Source organism: Furipterus horrens, unplaced genomic scaffold (assembly GCF_987537825.1).
Source record: "Furipterus horrens unplaced genomic scaffold, mFurHor1.1.pri manual_scaffold_2, whole genome shotgun sequence".
Taxonomy (NCBI): Eukaryota; Metazoa; Chordata; class Mammalia; order Chiroptera; family Furipteridae; genus Furipterus; species Furipterus horrens.
The window spans coordinates 192,180,927-192,202,003 of record NW_028327172.1 but is presented as its reverse complement, the minus strand read 5'-3'; the positions used below and the strand labels follow the sequence as shown (position 1 = coordinate 192,202,003).

Sequence of the window (21,077 nt, the reverse complement as noted above, 5' to 3'; positions counted from 1 at the left end):
AGGAGACCGGGATCCGTCCTCCCGCCCCCCTGGGCCTCACTGTTCAAGGCGATGCGGGGGCCGCTCTCCCCAGCGCCGGAGTCGCGCACCGGCAGGGGCTTGGCCGCAGCCTGGATTCCCCGCCGGGGTTGCGCACCGCCAGGGGCTTGACGGATCCGGGATTCCTCGCCGCCCGCCGCTGTCCCAGGTGCGACCGCAAACAGCACTGCCCTCTTTAACTCTTACCTGCCCAAATGGCACCGCTGGTTTATAACTTCATATGTTGGACTTCCGTGTAGTTTTATTTTCTGGAATTTCTAGTTATCCTTTGTTTTGAAGTAGTTGTATTCCTCTCTAGTTGTAGAGGGAGACCTAGCGTGTCCGTCTAAGCCTCCATCTTGGCCGGAAGTCCTGGTGTTTTGTTTTTTAATCTTCATTTTATTCAAGGGAAAACTGTGGCTCTGATCAAGCTGCATCCCAGTACAGTAGCTTATAATTAATGTATGTTGAACTTACCTGTTAAAACCGTGACCACTTAATCCAAATTCACTGCACCTTCCTCTTCATTAAGCTGTTATAAGTTATTTGTGATATTTCCTTTATCTATGTTTTCTGATAACCCTATTTTTTATTTTAATTTTTTTTATATTTTCAACATCTTTTTAAAGCATATTTCATTGATTATGTTGTTACAGTGGTCCCAATTTTTTCCCCTTTGCTCCTTTCCACCTAGTACCCACCCCTTCCCTCCAGTAATCCCACCCCTCCTTAGTTCATGTCCTTGGGTTGTGCATATAAGTTCTTTGGCTTCCCCCTTTCCTATATTATTCTAAATATTTTAAAAGTTTATTTATTTTCTGAGAGAGGAGAAGGGAGGGAGAACGAGAGGTAGAGAAACATCAATTTGAGAGAAAAACATCAGTTGGCTGCCTCTCGCACGCCCCCATCTGGAGACCTGACTGGCAACCCAGGCATGTTCCCTGACTGGGATTTGATCCCTGGACCTTTCAGTTCACAGGCTGGCGCTCAATCTACTATGCCACACCAGCCAGGGCTAACCATATTTTAATAAGCAAAAACTTCCTACAGAAATCTAATTGTAAATTTATGTTTGATCTGTTTGCATATAGTGGTGATTTAAAGTGATAAATCAGAGTATCTTGATCTCTGTCTTAAAAATCTTTACATGTGCTTCTGAGTGCATTGTATTTAGGAAATAATTAGACACCTTACTTAGCCCTGGATTTTGCTTACACCTTGGCTCTCATGCCATATGTCTCTTCCTTTCGCTCTCTCTGCTTGGCTACATCGGCCCTTGAGTGTACCGAGCCCACTCCTTCCTTCAGGCCTTTCTACTAATATTCAGTCCACCAGAAACTCTTGCCTTCGATCTCTCCTTGGTTAAGACCTTTGTATCATTCCATTTTTTCTCAAATGTTACCTCCCAGAGCAGCCTTCTGACCACCCAGTTGAAGTATCACCTGCCTGATCTTTGCTATGCTTGTCTTCCCCAGTGCTTATGCTATCTGAAACTTTCTTCAAAGATAAGCTGTTAACAGATGGAAAGAGCAAACTACTCCTTCAGGCCTCCTAGCTATAGGTTTTGGGGAGCACAGACCACAGGTGGGAAATTGGTGTGGGGTTCTACTCAGTGGGAAGTGAATGGCCATCTTGTATTCTCTGAAATCCCTTATGATGAGGTAGATCATCCATAGCCAAAACTTGGATCTGATGTGTCTTATACTTAACTGTCTCCCAGCGGGCACCCTCTTCCATTTTCTTTTACTGTTGACATTATCCCTTTATATTAAGACAGTTTTTGTTTGGGTGTTTGTTTTTTGTTTGGGGTGTGTGTGTGTGTGTGTGTTGATTTATCTTTTGATTGCATACTAAAGCTGATTTTCTAAAGAACCAAGTTACAGGTTTAAACGACCAGCCTAAGACTTGAAGACTGTCTCTATGTGCTGTACACTAGCTGTGCACGTCTCTGGGAAAGTCTTCACATCCGATCAGGGCTTGGTCTTTTCTTCTGTAAAAATGAATACATGACCTGTCTGCATAGGACAGGGCAGTTAAGGACAGTGTATCTCAAAGGGTTCATAAATATAAAATATCATTGCTTCAAAGTGTGTTATCATTAAGTATTTATTAAAAATATTTATACTTTAAGTTGCACAGGAAGGCAATAGTGGTTTTAACTAAAATTGCAAGTGAGTAGCCTTGACTCTTACTCATAGCTGTTTTGTTAAGCTTTCTCACTTGACTCCCATTATATATGGGAAATGCCCTCAGTTTAATGCAGACTGCAAGACAAGCAGGTGTTGGACATTTCTGCAAATGTGAATTCAATGTACCTTTTATTGTTGTGTATTGTAAACTATGTGTGAAACTGGGGCAATGTTTATATGAGAATTACAGCTGTCTTGATCTTGAAAGTATTCCAAATATTTAAGAACACTTAGGCTTTTTTTTTTAATTTGTGCTTAAAATTTTTGACAGATATCATAGATTTCTGTTGCTCTTTTAATTACAGTCTAGCATTATAGTTGTTTGATTTTTTTTTTTTTTTTTACAACTTCATGTGACGGGAAAGATTTCTGCCATATAAGAATAATTCTACAAAGGATGAATATAATGAAATATTTAAGACTACTTAAACTAAAAACATGTATAAAAGAGGACTTGGTGGAGCCATCATACTCAAAATTCTAATACAGTTTTAGATACAGATGACCAAACTAGTGCCTCTTTAAAAGGCGATTTTTGACTTACTATTATTATTTTTTTGGTAGAGTGTTATTTTTTCTACTTTGGTTCATTAGCAAAAAGCTTGGGAATATCTGGTGGCAGTGGATTAGAGTTTGCTGATCCCTGAATTATAATAAATCCCTGCTCTAAGATAAGTTACCCGATTGTCTGTCCTCGGATTCCTGAATGTGGGAATAAATGCTTTCATTCTGCAACCCCTTCGTTACCTTTATGAATAGCCTAGTTTGCCAATGCTACATTCCACCACGTCACCCAGATGCCAACCCTGTTTTAGTTTTACAAGTTGCCCTTTCTTCTTTCTCTTCACTCTGAATCTATATTTGCTGAAGACAGGTAATTATAATTTTTTCTCTTGCATTCCCCTTGCTATTACCATTTTTACGTGATTTCAACCTTTATCCCGAAAATGTTTTTCTCACATATCTTTTGTACTTAGGGATTTGTGGTCAGCCTTGTTTAAAATCTTCAGGACACGATTGGTTAACCTCTTACTAAATGTATTCTTCCCTTTCTTAAGGGAGGCTCAGCCACATTTAACAAGCTACTTTCCTCAAAGAGCAAGAGTGTCTAGAGATAGAATTAGTATTGGCAAATTATTTGGGAAGATAGATGTCAGTCTCTGAACTCAGTGCATCCCTGGAGAGATCTGCCTTAGCCAGGAGAATTGGGAACAAGCCTTGCCTGTATAGTAATACCTGGTACCAGTCCTAGCCAATTCCCTCCCAACCTCCACCCAGCTCCATGTTTGTCCTTCCCCTTGAAACATCTCCCAGCCTCCATATTTTCTTCTCTCTCAACGTTTGCAAATTCCAAAACTTCACCTGCCATGGACAAACTTGATATTGGCAAAGCTCTTCACTTGTATGCACTAAGGCTCATAGGTTATTGAGATTTACCACATGCTTTAAATTCTCTGCTTTTCCTATTCAGCAATTTAACTGTAACCCCAGATAAAGGTGATTTGTGGGATCCATCTTGCTTTATGTCTCCTTTGACATTCTGCCTTTTCCATGACAGGTTGCTGAATGCTATAAAGCCCGGACTTGTTAAAAAGATCAATAGATTGCCTACCCCCATTGCAGGATTGGTGAGTATTCAGAATGGAGATTTATTCTCCAATATTCTTTTGCTCTAACCTAAGGGTCATGACAGTGCCATTTATTACAATTCTCTCCTGCAATATATATTACACTTGAATGAGAATACATTGAAGCCATTAAACTAAGAGGTCACTTAAAAATGAAAGGTTGCAGTTATGCCTAAATGTCATCTTAATCTTTGTGTGTATTTTTCCCATGAGTGATAAGGGCCTTTATTTTTAAAGAAGTAAATTTGTTTTGGGTTGAGAGGTGGATAATTAGATTGACCCCAGGGCAGGAATGTGATTGTAATTATGGTTTCTTATTTCAGTGTTTCACTGCATTCCCCTGGAATTGGGGGCTGGAGAGGTAGAGAGAAGGAGAATTTCATGATTAACCAGCAGCACTTTCATGATAAGTTGCTGTTTTCAGTCTTAAAAATTTACTTGTGTTTGAATACCACACTTGTGAACCAAGTCTTTTAAAGACATAGTGGACACTAAGATGATCCTAATGTCATCTGGAGAGTTGTTGAAGCAAAGCTGTTGCCCTTCTGAACCTCTCCATCCAAAACAGAGAAATGCGTGTGTTCACATATGGTCAGAAGCAGGATTGTTTTTTATGCATTGACATGTTTCAGAATTCTTGGCAACTAATTTTAAATATTTAATTGATATTGCCTTTTGTGTAAAAGAAGGGGAAAAGGTGGAAGATCAAGAAGACAAACACATCTTAGTTCTGGAAGGAACTTGGCATATGCACATGTAAACGCACGTGCACACACGTGTTCACAAAAAGCTGAGAATGTATGTGCCCTCCTAACAACTCACTGACTGTTTCGACTGTGACCGCTTCCTATGTGTGTGGTTTTGCAGAAAACAATTAGAAGAATGTCAAGAATTTAGGCAGGCTCCTACATAGACCTTACTGATTGTTGTTAAAAAGTTTTGTAGCCATATCATGATGACTAATTGAAAATAGATGTTAAAAAAAAACAATTGTGTTTGAGAACTGTGAGGGTCACGGTAATAAGTACATGGTTTTAACAGATTGAATGAAATGGATTTTTTTTTTCTATTGTAAGAATTTCTTTTTCTGTGAATACATTTTATTTTCCATACTGGCTAGTAGTAAGTTAATGATTCATCATTAAAAATCCTTCCAACTCTGTGTGTCAGAATCATGTAACCAAATAAGTTAATAGATAGGTAGATAAATTTGAAAGGAAGGAATTTGAAACTTTTATGAATAACCCATCTATACATGTGTATTATATGCTGCATGTATTAATATATAATATATAATTTAAAAACCTTATATTAAATCCTTCTCTTCCAAATGTTAAGGCCATAGTCTTAATGATACTAACAAACTTCTGTTTGGCCCCAGGCCTGTGATGGCTCCAGACCTTGGAGCGCTGTGATTTAGTGCTACAGTAGCAAAGCCTGAAGGGTGAAGTCAGGAAAGGGGCCTGTAAAATCCATGTGGACAGAAAGAAGCAAACTGCTCTGAAAGCAGAAGCTGTGGGGGAAAGGATTTTGAACCCTAACTTTAAAAAGTGAATCGTAAATAATTTTAGTGAGACTAAGGGTTTGGGACATGCGCATTGACCTTTATATAATTTCTTATTGTAGATCCAATGTTGTTTTTTACGTATTGCCTCTACTTTGGAGCGGCAGGCAATTTGATTCAAGATTATAAGGGGGCCTCGGTTGCTTACCTCCATTTATATCCTTCACTTTTATTCTCCCTCTTTCCTTCTTCATTTGAATTTCCTTTCCATCATTTTTCCTTTTCTTTGCCCTTTTCCAGCTAACACTTTCCCACATACCTTCATCTTTATATTCTCCATACCAGTTTGTTAATGTGATGCTGTGATTTATAATGAGAAATATATATTTGCTCTTTGTTCACTCCTGGCTCTTAAAAGCCTTGGATTTCCTAAGCAATAGGAGCAATGGGAGCTTTTTCTAATAATATTTATTTTTTTGTCATTGGTTCCTGAAGTAGCTTCAGTTACATGAATGTTGAAGGCATGTCTTTTTTATTCATAGCGAACCACATTCAACCACACCTGAGTTTATGTTAATGAGATGACTTTTGGAAAGCCCTCCATCCCCCAAGGCTGAGGGCTGGTTGCCAGGGAAACCAACCAGCTGACTAGCGAGTTGGAACTGTCAGTCCCACCCGACACCCCATCTCCAGGAAGGGGGTCACTGGAACCTCTGATTAATAGTCAGCTGGTCAGAAGCACAGGTGACAATCTGTACTTATAACTGCTGTTTGAAGTGGGGGCAGTCTTGTGGGACTGAGCCCTTAATTTGTACAATCTGATACTATCCCCAGGTAAATGGTGTAAGAATTGGGTTAATTGCTTGATGTTGCTTAAAAAAACACACAATGAAATTATCTTTAGTCTAAAAAATCCTTACCTAAGTATAGTTAATTACTGCCCATATACTGATGTCCTGAATCTGCAAATCTGGTCAAACCTTCTCCTGTCTTTCAATTACCTTCAGATCAACGTCTCCAAAAATGAGTGCACTAGTTGGGGTCTTGGCAAGAAACAGACTTATCCCCCTTCTCCTCATATCCCATTCTGTTAATGCTCTTCCAAACTTCTCTCTTCAAACCTATTGACTGTCTTCTTTCTACATTCGTATTCTTGTCTGTCTTCATGACTTCAACTCATCATAGCATTGACCCAAATCATTATTTCTCACCAAGTTTTTTTCTCCTGAACTCCAGACCTCTTGTTCTGTGCTTTGGACAGCTCCATCTGAATGTCCTACCAGCACATCAAACTTAACATAATGACCGCTCCTGTCCCTCCTACTTTCCTGTATCAGTAAAGGCATCATAGACATGCAGTTGTCCTAGTTCAGCTGTCAGAGACTTTGGCAGCTTTCCCTTATGTGTCCACATGTCTTTGGCCACTAGACAAGGCCCAGAGCAGGATGTTCTCATCTCTCGCCTGATTGACTATAGTCAGCTCACATTTTTTTCAAACATTATTTACTCTCACGTATGATGCCTTTCTCATGATACTTCTTATCAATATAATACTGGGCCCCCTGCTCTTCTTCGCAAAATCTTATTTATTTATTTATCAAGATCCAATGCAGAACCACCTTTTTGGTAAAGCCTTTAGTGTTTAAGGTTCATGTGATCTTTTATTATAGAATGGAGTTAGCACTTCTGGGTTTTGGAGAAAATGAGTTAATATGTTAGCGAGATAAAAGAGCTGTGTTGAGTATGCTATCAGGGAGTAAGAGTTTGAATAATTGTTTGCAGTTTAAAATAAAGGTTTGCAAATGGCTTAGTACTCATGTTAAAACATTATAGCTTTAAGCAGTAAATTTGCCATGATCAAACTTGTCAACACCCTTAATGGGTGCAAATGATGCGAAGTGTCCTAGTGATACACTAAGAGGTCACAGCATCACCTTGATAGAATGTCTGCCAAAACAGTTAGCCTAAATCCAATGCTGAGGAAAGAGACAAATCTAAATAGAAGGACATACTGTAAAACAGCTGGCCATCATTCTTTAGCAGTGTCAGTGTCGTTAAAGATACCTTCCCATCCCTAAAAGTCTAGAGTGACTAAGGAGATAAAGAGGTAGGACAGCCAAAGGCCATGTGTGATCCCTGACTGAGAAAGAACATCTGTAATAGACATTATTGGGTCAATGGGGACATTTGAGTGTGGATTGAATACTAAATAATAGTATTTTCTCATTGTTGAATTTCCTTCATGTGATAATAATCTTGTCAAAAATAGTTGCCCAGGCTGGTGTGGCTCAGTGGATTGAGTGCCAACCTGCAAACCAAAGGGTCACTGGTTCAATTCCCAGTCAGGTCACATGCCTAGGTTGCAGGCCAGGTCCCCAGATGGGGATGTGCGAGAGACAACCACACATCAATGTTTCTTTTCCTCTCTTTCTCCCTCTCTTCCCCTCTCTCTAAAAATAAATAAATAAAATCCTTTTTAAAAAGTTGCATATATAGGGGAATACCTTTAATGTTGGGAGATGTGCAAACTGGAGAATTTAGAGACAAAGTGTCACAGTACATCGGAAGATAGCAGAGACCACCTTGTGTTAGTAGAGATGCAGCCTTTTATGTGAGTGTGTTCTTCACATGACATTTTCTTCCTCCTGCATTTGTAACTGTCAGGACCTAGGTTGGTTGCTACTTTGTCAGGGGGTTGGCAGGCCACTGGCCATACACTGATCAAGAGTCCTCAGTAGCAGGGACCATGGAGAGCTAAGAAGCATCATCAAAGGGTTTTTCATGCCTGGAATCCACACCCATGTGTCCTAATGGCCTGGTGTTGAGAAGAATCCATTAAGGTGGCCCAGCCGCTTGACTTAAAGATAAGTAGAAAAGTGTGTTTTCACATAGACATCCCAAATTATAAACATGTGTAGATTTTACAAAGGCCTGAATAGGTGTATTTTAGCCCCTGAGTTGAGCTGTGGTTACAAAGAATTCAGGGGTGAAGGTGTTAAAACAAAGTAGTTGAAAATCATTTCCTGGCAAGAATGCGAAGACGCTGGATCCGGGTCTGCATTTCTTCTGTAACGATTGCTGACATATGAAGCCGTGTGGTGACTGCCTGCAGATGCTTGCATTCTTTTTTAGGTGTTAGTGATACTCTTAGCTATTGCCAGAGAGAAAGACCTCAAATTTAGGGTTTGGCATACCAAAGACTTTAAAAAATGCTGCCTGCCCTTTAGTCTGCCAGTTCGTTAGTATTGCACAATCAAGCCACATCCTGAAATTCAATTTAATGGTCATCGGAGATCATACTAAACTGCTTCATTCCAGAAACGTTAGACGCTGTGCAAGAAACATAAATGTCTGAAATTCTTGCTTACAATATGAATTTTGAAATTAAGCTTGCTTTTGCCCAGATTTTAATTGTAATAGCCATTGTATGTGTATGTGTTTGTGCACACACGTGTAAAGTATAATTGGAAATAGATGATATTTAGGGATTCTGCCCTCGGGGGCTGAATCTTCCTAGAGCTATCATTAAATATTTGCTTGATCTTTCATGTGAGTCCAGGAGCATAAAAGCAATCTGAGAAAAAGAGGATGCTACAGCTAAAAGGGCATCTTAGATACAGTCATAAACAGGAATTATTTGCTCAACACCATAGGAATCGTAAAAGCTAAGATAGCTCCCAAGCCCTGGCCACCCTTCTCCTTGGTTGTGTTACTCACAAGCGTTCCCAGTTGACAGTGGAACATGTGTAAATGACAGATTATTTTACCTCTTGCGAGAAAGAGGGGGAAACAGACTCACTTTTTTAGTTCATCACTTTCTTTTTTCCTTTTGGCCAATACCTTCAAAATATCTCTCCAAGCTCTGTGAAAGGCCTCCCTTCATGGAATGTCTCTTTGCCTGATGAATTTTGGAAATCTGATTCTAGCTGAAGTTCAGCAGGATGTAGCCGGAATGTATCTGGTAGAATTATCCTACTATTTAGTTACTCTAACCCACGCAAAAGCATCTTCTTTAGAAAAAAGCTGTATTTTTCTTTCATCGAAAGATAAGATTTCAAATATTTTTAGAGATGAGCTTCCTGAAATGGATTAAAAAAAAAAAAAAAGTTAACTTGTTATAAACTCTGCAGATTTTAGGAAGCTTTCAAAAGGTATCTGCTTTATTTTATGAAACGGATACCAGAACAGTTTATGTTTCCTTGTTTGAGGGTGATCTGAGGAGGGAAAATGATGAAAAGGCAGTAGAGATTTCCACATATGAAAAGATAAAATATATTGTCTGGATAAAAGGCAAATATATGAAGCTGTTGAAAACCGAGTAGCAGGAGCAAAAAGCCTTTATGCAAACTTTATGATTTTAGGAAGGTAGCAACACAGTGCGTTTGAGTCCCATGTGTTTGGGGTATCTCCCTGCTAAGAAGTGGCTTCATGTAGATCCTAACTGGGGATTGGCACTGGTGTGTCTGAGCTCACACTTATCAGTGTGTTATATTTTAGGGTTACAGCCTACAAATTCCTTTAAAATTTCTAGATCATTTATCTTTCCTTCAACAGTTTATCTTATAGGTTCTCTTAGAAAAAGCTGGTCCAGAGTTCTGCTCTCTGCCTCTGTATCTCTTCTAGTTAAAGCTATTGTTTTAGGCCAGGAGGGAGTTCAGAGCTTTTTGTCATCATTACGTTACCATAATGATGACTATGATGTTTTAAATACCTACCATGTATCAGAATCAGTAGATTATCCTTATAATCTTTACCATTGCCCTGTGATGTAGTTACTGCTATGCCTTTACTCTATTTCAGGAAACAAAGGTATAAAGAAATAAGTTACCAGTTTTCAAAAAATAAGAGACAGAATTGAGATTTGGACCCAGGTTTGCTCAGCTCTGGAGTCTGTGCCTTTCCTGCTGAGTTACACTGTCTCCATTGGCCGCTTAATGCATTGAACCTTAAACTCCTGAACATCTGTTCGGAGGGGTCGGCCTCTAAGGAGTTCGCATATGCCTTTTAGAAGGCAACCTCACCCCCCTCTCAGTTAAAATCTATTGCTTTCACTAAATTGGCCGATTTTAAAAGGCAGTAGAATGGTAATATTTCTATTGTCATCCCTATAAAATTAGTCTCCATGTGGCCACATCTCAGCATCACAAGCAGGGATGTACCAGTTCAACAACCACAGTAATAGGAGGACATTAGAAATCTTTCCTGCGGTCTTTCAAATATCATAGAGTGGGTCCTTTCATAACATGGAGCAAAACTTCCTAAAATGCACTCCTCTCTCTCTCTCTCTCTTCTCTCTTTCTTTATTCTCTCTTTAATCTCTCTCTGTCTCTCTGTCTCTCTCTCTCGCTCGCTCGCTCTCTCTCTCTCAGGAGTCTCACACTTGCAGGCTCCTTTCAATCCCCCCTTTACCGGTAATGCTGATTCAAGACAACAAAGACTTGGGAAGAAGCAGATAAGGAATTCTCCTTCATTGGCAGACTGTCCCTCCCAGTGTATTTTCCTGCCACACTCTGCTCCTTGTAATAACTGCATGGACAATCAGGGACCTCTGGAGGTGGTCTTGCTCTTCTTTGAGAGACAAATAAAAACCAGTAGCTGCGTGATGTTCTGTGTGAAGGAGGTACATTTCACTGAGGGAACTGAATGGACCTTGGGAAGAATCTCATCCAAAATTGAACTTAATGACACGCTTTCCTTTATCCTCATCCTGGCACAGTGAGAAAAGCCTCGGTTGTGTTCCCACACCACACACAGGAGAAATGCTCAATTTGCTGCTCTAGAGTTTGGTGCCGAAGCTGAGACAAAGTAGGGATGGTGATTAGCATTTTAGTAGGCTGAGATGCACAAGAGCACAGACTGTGGGGAAAAACAACAACAAAACACGTGAGGTCTTGAGGACACTCAATCTTGCATTTGGTGGAATGGGGGAAGATGGACCTGGATGGTGCTGAGTGTACCTGATGCCTGTTAAGTCAGAGCAGTTTGTGCGCTGCTGGTTGTAACAGTTTTCATGGGTAGTTCCTAAAAGTCCAGACTATCTCATGTCCATCATCTTTACATGGCTGCCCAACACCTATGGAAAACAATCCAAACACCTCAGAAATGCATTTACAGCTTTCCCTGAGATAAGGTTACATTCTAGGTTTATCTCCCACTACATATATCACTCTTAGGAAAGAGGACTGTAGTTCGCTTACGACCTAAACTGAAAGATTTGGCCATATAATGAATACAAAGATAACAGTGTGCCGTTTGGTGAGAGCCATTCTCACAGTGGGGCGGACCAGGTTTGAAGGGGAATTCTGATGCCCACTGTAGCCAGCAAGAAGACTCTTGAGTTTTTGGTCCTTCCCACATGTCCTGTGTTTATTATCTCCCCTCGGATTTTCTACTTTAGTGAGTGTATTCATTATCGATTGCTGTGTAACAAATTAGCCCAAAACTTAGTGGCTTAAAACAACATTTATTGTCTCATGGTTCCAGTAGGTTGAGAATCTGGGCATGACTTACTTAGCTGGGTCCCTAATTCAGGGTCTCTCACAAGGCTGCCATTGAGATATTGGCCAGTGTCACCTCAAGACTTGAATAGGGAAGAACCTGACTTTAAGTTCACTCATGTAGATGTTGGCAGGATTCATTGCCTTGCAGGATGTAGCTGAAGCCACCCTTGGGTCCTTGCCATGCAGGCCCATCCACAGAGAACAGTTCACAGTGTGGCAGCTTGCTTCATCAGGAATGAGCAAGCAAGAACCCCGGAGAGAGAACAAACAAGTTGCAAGTCCCTGTCTTATATAAGCTAATCTCAGAAGTGACATTCCATCACTTTTGCCATAATCTACTAATTAACAGCAAGTCCTAAGTCCAGCCCCACTTAAGGGGTAGAGATTTCACAAGGGCCTGAACAGGAAGAAGAGATCAGTGAGAGCTATTCAGAAGCTGCCTACCACAGCGAATGAAATGGTTATGCTAATCTGAAAATGTGTCCCTTATAGTTATAGGACATTAAAGATAAGACAGTTTTCCTTGGACCTCCTCTTTTGCATGACACTAAGGTCTGTTTCCCAGTTTTCTTTTGCGCATATGCACTAAAAAAGAGATATATGTTCTCTCTTGCTTTCCAAGTGAAAGTCTACTTACAACTCGACACAAGTCCTGCCTTTCAGAGGATCACCTTCTAGGGGACCAATATACAAATAAGATCTAATAATGGTAGCCTGTGAAATGTTGATGAAATATAATATGCAGGGAAGAAATGTCTATGAGATGAAAACTTTGGATGGTGTGAGCTCTGCACTGGGCATCCACAAAGAGTGAAGACCACTGGATTTGGGGGAAGGACGTGCAAGCCTCACGGGATGGTATGGGAAAGGCTCTGAGCCCCCAGAACCTGGGTCTTGTCTGGGAGCAGCTGTTACTTGCATATGGCTGCAGCTGGAGCCCCAGGGTCCCTGCGAGAAATCAGTGGTGTGGAACGTGGACCAGGGATAGTAAGTTGAGACCAGAAATGCCATCTGGGGGTGTTTGGACTAATTTTGTATGCAGTCAGAGCCACTGAAAACAAAGGCATCTTGTGTTCCAGATAACTCTGGTGCCCATATGGAAAGCAGATTGTGGGAAAAGACCAGCAAAAGTCAATTAGCAGACAAGTAGTCCAAATAAGAGATGATGAACATCTAAACCTTGGTATAAGCATTGGAAATAGAGATGAGGAAACAAGATTTTTGTTTCTATGTTTTTAACTGAATATAATATTCTATCAATTATAAGACACCATTTTTTAAAGTATAACTAATGAAAAAAAGTTGCCAATTAAGTTATGGCACCAGCAATGGAAAGATGTGTTTTTATTTCAGAGGTTAAAAATGTACATTGTAGAATTAATGAAATATTATAAATAACCATAGGAAGGTGACACCTACATTTTGGACTTGAGCAATTTGGAGGATAGTGGTGCCATTAATAGGCGTCATGGGAACAGCAGATGAGACATGGGTTCCAGGAGAAATGATGAATTCTCCTTTGGACACATTTAAGAGATATTCATGTACAGATGTCTGGCAGGCAATTGGAAATGTTGGTTTGGAACTCAGGGAAAATATTATAAAAAATTGGAGTAGGTTAATGAATGGATAATTTTGAAGTTAAATCCTTATGCTTAAGGATATAGAGAGACAAATTATTTCTCTTTCTATAAGCACTAGCTTTAAAACTCTGCTCCCCACCCCCCCCCCCACACACACAAAAATTGTAGTCTTGCCTTTGCTGTGTTTGATCGGCACTGGTGGGGATGGGGTAGTGGGTGATGGGAACGGGCAGGTGATGGAAAGAATCTGAGGCGTCATTTCCAACTGCGCTTCGATATGAAAATCATGACAGATAAAGACTTAGAAAGATCTTCATAAAATTGACAATTGATTGAGATATAATATTCAACTAATCTCTTACCCTCTAGTCTCTTTTATACTCCTTGTTACTTTACTGTTACTATGATACTAAGTAAGTGTATTAGTTTGCTAGGGCTGCCATGACAAAGTATTGCAGATAGGGTGGTTTAAGCAACAGAAATTTAATTTCTCAGAGTTTTGGAGGCTAGAAGTCGAGAAGAAGGTATGAGCAAGTTTGGTTTCTTCTGAGGCCTCTGTCCTTGGCTTGCAGGTGGCCATCTTCTCCCTGTGTCTTCACATGGTCTTCCCTCTGTGTGTGTATCCTTGTTGTAATCTCCTCTTCTTATAAGGAGTCCAGTCACATCAGATTAGGGCCCACTCTAATGACCCCCTTTAATATGATTACCTCTTTAAACACTCTCTCTCCAATATAGTCTCATTTCTGAGTTACTGGGGGTTCTGACTTCCACATATTAGTTGTGGGGAGCAGGGGGCCACAATTCAGTGGGAGAGCCAGCCAAGCACAAATTCTTATTCACATGTGTTATGAATGCCTAGATTTGCTAGCTGAAGTCTAATATCCTCTTCATGCACTACAAATTATTTTTCCCAGCTTGTTGCCATAATTATTTTGCATCTCTGCAGAGGTGGAAGGTTATATATAGCAGTGCTGTAAAACTTTTTTTTCCTAGCTTTTTTTTTTTCCTTCCTGTCCTGGGGGGTGGGGAGGAAAGAAAACATTCTTTGAAGAAATAAATGACTTGTTCTCCCTTATCTTTCACTGAACAGCATTCAAGAGTTTGTGACATTACATCAGTTCCTTACTTTTTTCCCCATAGGAACAGACCTTCAATTAGGAAGTGTGAGGAAAAAAAATATATAATAGCAGGAAATACATATTTCAGTTTAAGTCTCACTTCTTTCTTTTTTATAGTCATAGCTTACCTAAGGAAGAATTTTCTGTAAAACTAATTTTTAGTGTGTACTGCAAACCCAGGGTTATAAGAGTTCTGTTGTCTGGCAATGTGAAAAAATTTCACCAAATATCTGAAAGCATTATATGAAAGAGTAATACCATGCTAGGATGAACCAGTACTTCTGTTAAAATGTACTATAATCTGAGATTGTTTTTGTAGGAAATTTGTCTTGGCAAGCATTTCAAAAGCAGTTGCTAGACACCTTTCTTGTAATTAGCTGGCTTCCTGCTAGAATCTTAGGCCTCCCCTCATCTCAGTGGGTACAAAAATTAGTTTCCCTCTCTATCATTCTCTCCACAAAATAAAACATTACATTTCTGAGTAAATTAGTATTTAATCTACCTTTTTATAAAATTTAACTTTATTCAGTTTAAAGTTCTGATTTGACAGATATTTTCCTTATTTTATTTTATTTTTTTAAGGATTATTGATAGGATGTTATGAAAATAGTACTTTGCCTCAATGGTCTTCCTTCCAAAAACCCACAATGCTAGTCTAACGATGAAGAAAATATCAGATAAACCCAAAATCCCTGACCAGTATGCCTCAAAACTTTCAAGATCATCAAAAACAAGGAAACTCTGAGAAATAGGGGAAGTCCATATAATACCATATCCTGGATGAGATCTTGGAACAGAAAAAGTGCACTAGGGAAAAACTAATGAAATCCAAATAAAAGATGGCGTTTAGTAATAGTAGTACACCAGTATTTATCCATTAGTTGTGATAAATGTGCCATAATAATGTAAAATGTGAGATGTGAGTTATACCAGAACTCCTTGTACTATCTTTGCAATTTTCTGTAACCTAAAAAGTATTCTGAAATGAAAATTTTACTTATAAAATAGAATGATTAGAGATAAAGATAAAAGAGAGCCATAATGCAAGGAAACGATAACATAGGTGAAGAAACAGAAGTTATTAATAAATATTAAATGTCAGCCTACCAGTTGATGTATTGGTATCAATAAATGGCAGGATACCAGTGAGTTAGTTGGCATGTCGATCTAATAAACTCTTCTAAATGATGAATTGATTGTAAACACTGTTTTATAGCATTTGGAAATTCCAAACAGTAAATCCAGCCACGAGGTTTCTGCACACATATTTCAGGATCCCCGTGTTTAGAATTTGCACAAAGAAATATTTCATGTCCTTTAGGGAGGTTTAATAAAAAACAACAGGTGGGAAATGGGTCTTGCAGTAGCATGAACGGTCATAACCATAAATACTAGTACCTCAGAATTATACCGGCAGAGGGTTGTAAACACATTAATCACCCCACAGTGCAGAAATTCCATCCGCAGATATCATCTCAGTTTCAGGCACAGAGTCCAAGAGCCTCCATTTAAATTCAAAACACTGAACGGATATGATGATTTTTTTATTTTCATGAGGATTCATAGAGGGAGTTCACCAGTTTCCTCATCTCTAAGATAGGGTAGATAAACCTCATCTCAGTATTGTGAATTAAATGAGATCATATATGGAAAATGCCTAATATGGCAGATAGTACATAATATTTTTCAACCAGTTATAGATGTGCTTATTATTTACTTATTCATGATTATTATGATGGCTTTAGCATTTCAGAACTAGGAGCTCTTCAGAGATCAATTTCTGAGACACCATCATTTTATAATTAAGGAAACTGAGCCTCAGCAGGCAGTAACTTGTCTGGGGCCATGAAGCCACTTTGTTTCAGAGTTGGGACTTGAATTCTTGTCCCTCAGGTCCTACTGGGTGGCTATTCCAGGTCCAGACTTAGCTATAATATGTAGGACCTGTCTTGCACCAGCAGCTGTCCCAAAGCTCTCCTGCAGAATTACATTTGGACGTCTCTTCCTCCCAGGGATTCTGTTCCCCTTTCTCAGAGGGAGCAGAATTCTCCGCCTCCCTCCCCAATAGGTGTGGCAATACGCTCTTTTCCAGTGAGTGTTCTTTCACTGCATCAGCATTTCAGGCTGCTGCAGCCTGCTGCTGGGCAGAGCAGGCTTTGCTGCGCTGAGGACCGCTTGGACAAGGGAATGTAAGGCAGTGTTCCAGCTGCTGTGCGGGGCTGCCTATTGGCGCACACAGGAGAGATGCCCCACCCACCTGCCGGCAAGGGGATGCTGGAGTGTAATGCTGAATATGAGGATGTGTAGGGGTAAGTCAAATCCATCATGAAAACATACATGTTTATAGGTGTCTATGAGGGAAGGAAGGACACTACTGAGATGTTAATACTTTTTTTGTTTATAGTTACTTTTTATATACTCATGGTATGGCTAAAATAATCTCGAAATTACTTTCCTATGGAATTCACCTTGTCCTCTGATATTTCTACCACCTGTTGCTTTTACTGTTCTCTTTTATTCTCTAAGAAAATGATTTTTTTTCTTTGGGGGTGTGTCTTGGAAGACACATTAGTTTAGTCAAAAGAAAGAGGATTTTCAAGAATTTTATGAGTTATTCCAACACTCCTCTGTTCTTCAGAAGTCATGGGAAATGTGATGGCATCCTTCTGAAGTAGTTTCACCTGAGCCCCTCTGTCTCCTTTGTTTCCACCACCTCCTTTACTTCCTAAAGACAAAAATCAAACAAACAAGACCCCCCTCCCATTTATTCAGGTGAGAAGGGGAAGAATTGAGGGGAACATTGGGGAGAGAATGAGGAAGCAGTGAGTCTGGGTTCAAGGGCTGCATCCCCCAGCGCAGCCTGCTTAACGGAACAGTGTCCTTCAGAGTCAGTATTTATTGCAGGCAGGGGAAGGAACGGAGGTTAGTTCTGGGCTATCCCCTAATAAAACTCTGTCAGACCTGTCCAAATGCTAAAGGCCTCATGGCACTGGTTATCTAGAAGAAGGAAATTTTCCTTAGTCAAATTTATGAGGCTGGGTTGAAAACCAAGCTGAAACCGAACCTAGCAGATCCCTGTGGCAAAATGATTCATCTTCGTAGAGTCAGAAAATCTATTTTTATCGCCTTTATTCCGCCAGCTCCTCATTTTTATTCCCTCCCTGAACGACTGCTATTTCCTTCATGGTGCTGAACAAACCAAGTGGCTCGGGAGTCTGACACTTCCCTTTGCGCTGTTCCCAGTGCGGCTGTCTCTGCATGGGTGGGCACTGCGCAGTGAAGGTCACAGCAAACAGGGGCTGCGCCCTTCAGCAAGCAGCCTGCCTTTCATTCATGACTTCTGCCTGGGGCTACGTGCTGCCCTGCTCTCCTGACTTTTGTGTCCGGTGTGGAGAGGGTCACGGGGTGACCGTAAGTTACTCCTGTAGCCTGCAGGACCTTGACGAGGGTGGAAAGAAGGGGCAACGGTACTCTCCGTATGGCTGGCCTTTTTCGCTGTTTAAGCAGGGCATGGACCAGTTGCCAGTGCACCTCCTCAAGCTAATTAGAGAGCAGAGAGGGACTCCCAGAACATTTATCCATTTCCTTTGTTCCCCTGTTCCACTGGGGTCTAGATCTATGGGGTTTTGGGTTGCTGCATATCGCCACGGCCTCTTGTTAAGAGTCCCATGGAATACTGAGAGGAGTGGTAATTATTTTCTACTAGGAAATAAAAAAAAAAAAAGTTAAGGAAGAGAACCCATTTTCATTGAATTTCCTTGTCTAACAGATTCAGCATGCTTACTGATTGGTAGATATGGCTACACAACTAGGAAAGCAACAGGAACGTTACATACATAGCAACAGTCAGTGTTCATGGCATCTGGTATATGATAAGCACTTAATTGATATTTTATTAAATAAATGGCCAGAATACCATTCCTCATAGCTCCCAGAAAATCTTCTTAATGACTATCCTTCAGGAGGAAGTGTACTGTGGGGGTGAGGAGCTGGCATTGTAGAATCAGGTGGCCTCAATTCCAACCCTGGATTTGCAACTTTTTAGCTGTGCATCCTTTGGAAAGTTAATCATCTGAGTCCCCTATTTCCTTATCTGCAAAGTGGGAATAATACAGTAACTACCTTATATGTTTTTTTGTGGAGAGTAAATTAGTTAATATAGGTAAAGACCCTATAGTTTTTCCTGTAATGTGGTTCAAGATATAGAGGTGGAGGAGGAGGGGCATTGGTTATTGGAATGAATTTGGGAACTTTTGACTGCCTTTCAGTGTAATGATTCCCTTAAAACCATGATTCCAGTGAGTTACAAATCTTCCTTTGTTCAGTAGAGAGAATAATTTAAGAATAAAAGAATAAGATGGAACTTAGGGAAAAAATTACTTCCAATCTCTCAACAAATAGTTACTGAGCACCACTCCATGCCAGATCCTAAACTAAACAAGGAGTGTTTAGTGTTGAAACAAACAGTCATAGCCATAGCCTTAATGGACGTTACAGTCTCAACTCTGCTGAGCACTATGAATTCACTGGTTCAGTGAACACAGCTGCTACGTTCCTTTTTCTCTATTAAAAAGGTATTTGAGTAGATCGAAAGGATATTGCTTTCAAACTAAGCTTCCATCAGTGTGAATGAGGGGTGAGGAAGTCGGAGGAAGTTGTATGTGTGTGCAGTGGCATACGAAGCCCAACTCTGCAGCAATATATAGGCAGTGGAAGATATGTTGAGCTGGGCATTGGATTGACCCATGAAACTGGAGAGGGATCCAAAGCAAGAATGTGTATAATCAACCTCTGCAACACAAAGGAGCATGGGTAGATAGTATTAGAATGAGAGAACCAAAACAGTTGTTATAATGCTATGGTGTAAGAGCCATTAGACCCTGAGAGTCCCCAAGTGCAGCTTTGAGACTATAGATTGAAAAAGGCTGGATATTTTTGAAGCCTTCCCCTCTTTTCAGTTCCAGGTACTACATTGGCAGGTAGGCTTCTGTTTGATCCTTTTCAGAGCCCAGAGCCTCACATCTTTTGGAAATACAAAGATGTATGTGAGCTACTGATCTTCATCGGTTTTGCTGATTTGTAGAACATTCTGATATATTAATTTGGTGAGTCCTTTTTGTCTTTGGAGAACTTCAACAGTGACATGTAGCTGCCCTTGCCACCATTCACTCATCTTTGCCAGCTCTGTTTTTGAGTGGCAGTTTTGTCCTTAGATATCTTCTAGGCCAGACCCTATAAGTCACCAGTGTGAATTGTGAAATGGAGTAATTAATAAATTTTTACTTTCCTTTCATCCCAGTGGCTGGATTAACTCCTGGGGGCTCTGTTTTCTATAAGCAGTCATTTCTTCCACAGCAGCCATCTGTGAAGAAACAGAGCTTACGAAATGACTGGGGCATGTTTTACATGGCTACATTCAGTTCCTTCTGTTTAATTCCCATGTAAGCTTTGGCAGTGATTTCTCTAAGTGTTTCTCTGGGTGGTGCTGGGTAATAACTTTAGTAAACAGCCCCCTGGCTGTTGTTGGCCGGTCCCTGAAAATACCATAAAGGATACAACTTGAAAAGTCACTGAGGTTTCCTTGCCCTTCCTAGAGTTGACCCCAGGACTGACATCTGAAAACTTGACCTCAGCCATATTGCGGTCTGAGCAGCGGCTGGGAACTGGTCTGTTTGCTGGCTTCTGCTTGGTTGCCCTGTGCTGGAGTGGACTTCTGACTGCATCGAATTTCCTCTCCTCTTATTACGCATCCTGGTATTTACACCTGAGACCTAAATCTGCTGGAGTCTTTTTTTCATAGACTTTCATTTCATCTTCCTCATTTCTGTTTCAATTTTTTCCCTTTTTTTTTTTTTTTACTCCCAGAATAATTCACCAGCCTTAGAAGTTCCAAATTTATTGATTTCCATCTAGGCTGCTGCTGCTTCATTTTGCTTTTAGGATGGTGGACAGCTTAGGAAATTCTTGGATATATATTTTCCCTGTCTCTCTCTTCTTCCATTTCTGTAAAACAAATATTTGTATTGCATGTCCATTGCCACAGTTGTATCTAGAAATCCATGCCCTCACAGTAGCTTGCACTCTGTTATACTGGGAGCAAACCTGACCTCAGTGCTGTCTTAAGTCAGAGGCCAATCAGAATTAGTGCAGGTGTTCACAATAAGAGACAAAAACTCGCCACAGTGTACATATATAAATTACCTCAAACTTACTGAAAATAGGACTAAAAGATTATAAAATATTCCTCACATTATTGCTAAACAATTAATCCTTTTAAAAATGCTTTTTCAATTAGTGTATTTTGATGCTGGCAAAACTGACTACTAGATATAATGGTCAAGTGATCAGTTAATTTTCTTTGGTACCATCAACATGGTTTTTGATAAATGGTGTATTGGTCCAATGAAAGCTAAAATTTGTGATTTGTGAGGGAGAAAGTAACATGTGAAACTGCCTAAGAAATGCAGCTGTTAATTTATTTGGTGGATCCAGCACTGTCCCTAAAGCACCTGTTGTCCTTGTTCAAGGCATAGAATG

The 21,077-nt window shown here is 40.1% G+C and overlaps 1 protein-coding gene across 4 annotated transcripts in view; it reads left to right on the top strand.

Annotated features, from left to right (window-relative positions):
- The window catches only part of LIMCH1 (LIM and calponin homology domains 1), a 315,733-nt gene that overhangs the window by 144,768 nt on the left and 149,888 nt on the right, over positions 1–21,077 (top strand). For all 4 annotated transcript variants that reach the window (XM_090266941.1, XM_090266945.1, XM_090266943.1 and 1 more), the window contains exon 3: positions 3,766–3,835. In XM_090266941.1, coding sequence (XP_090123067.1) covers positions 3,766–3,835 — 70 coding nt within the window. The remainder of the gene's footprint in view (positions 1–3,765; positions 3,836–21,077) is intronic.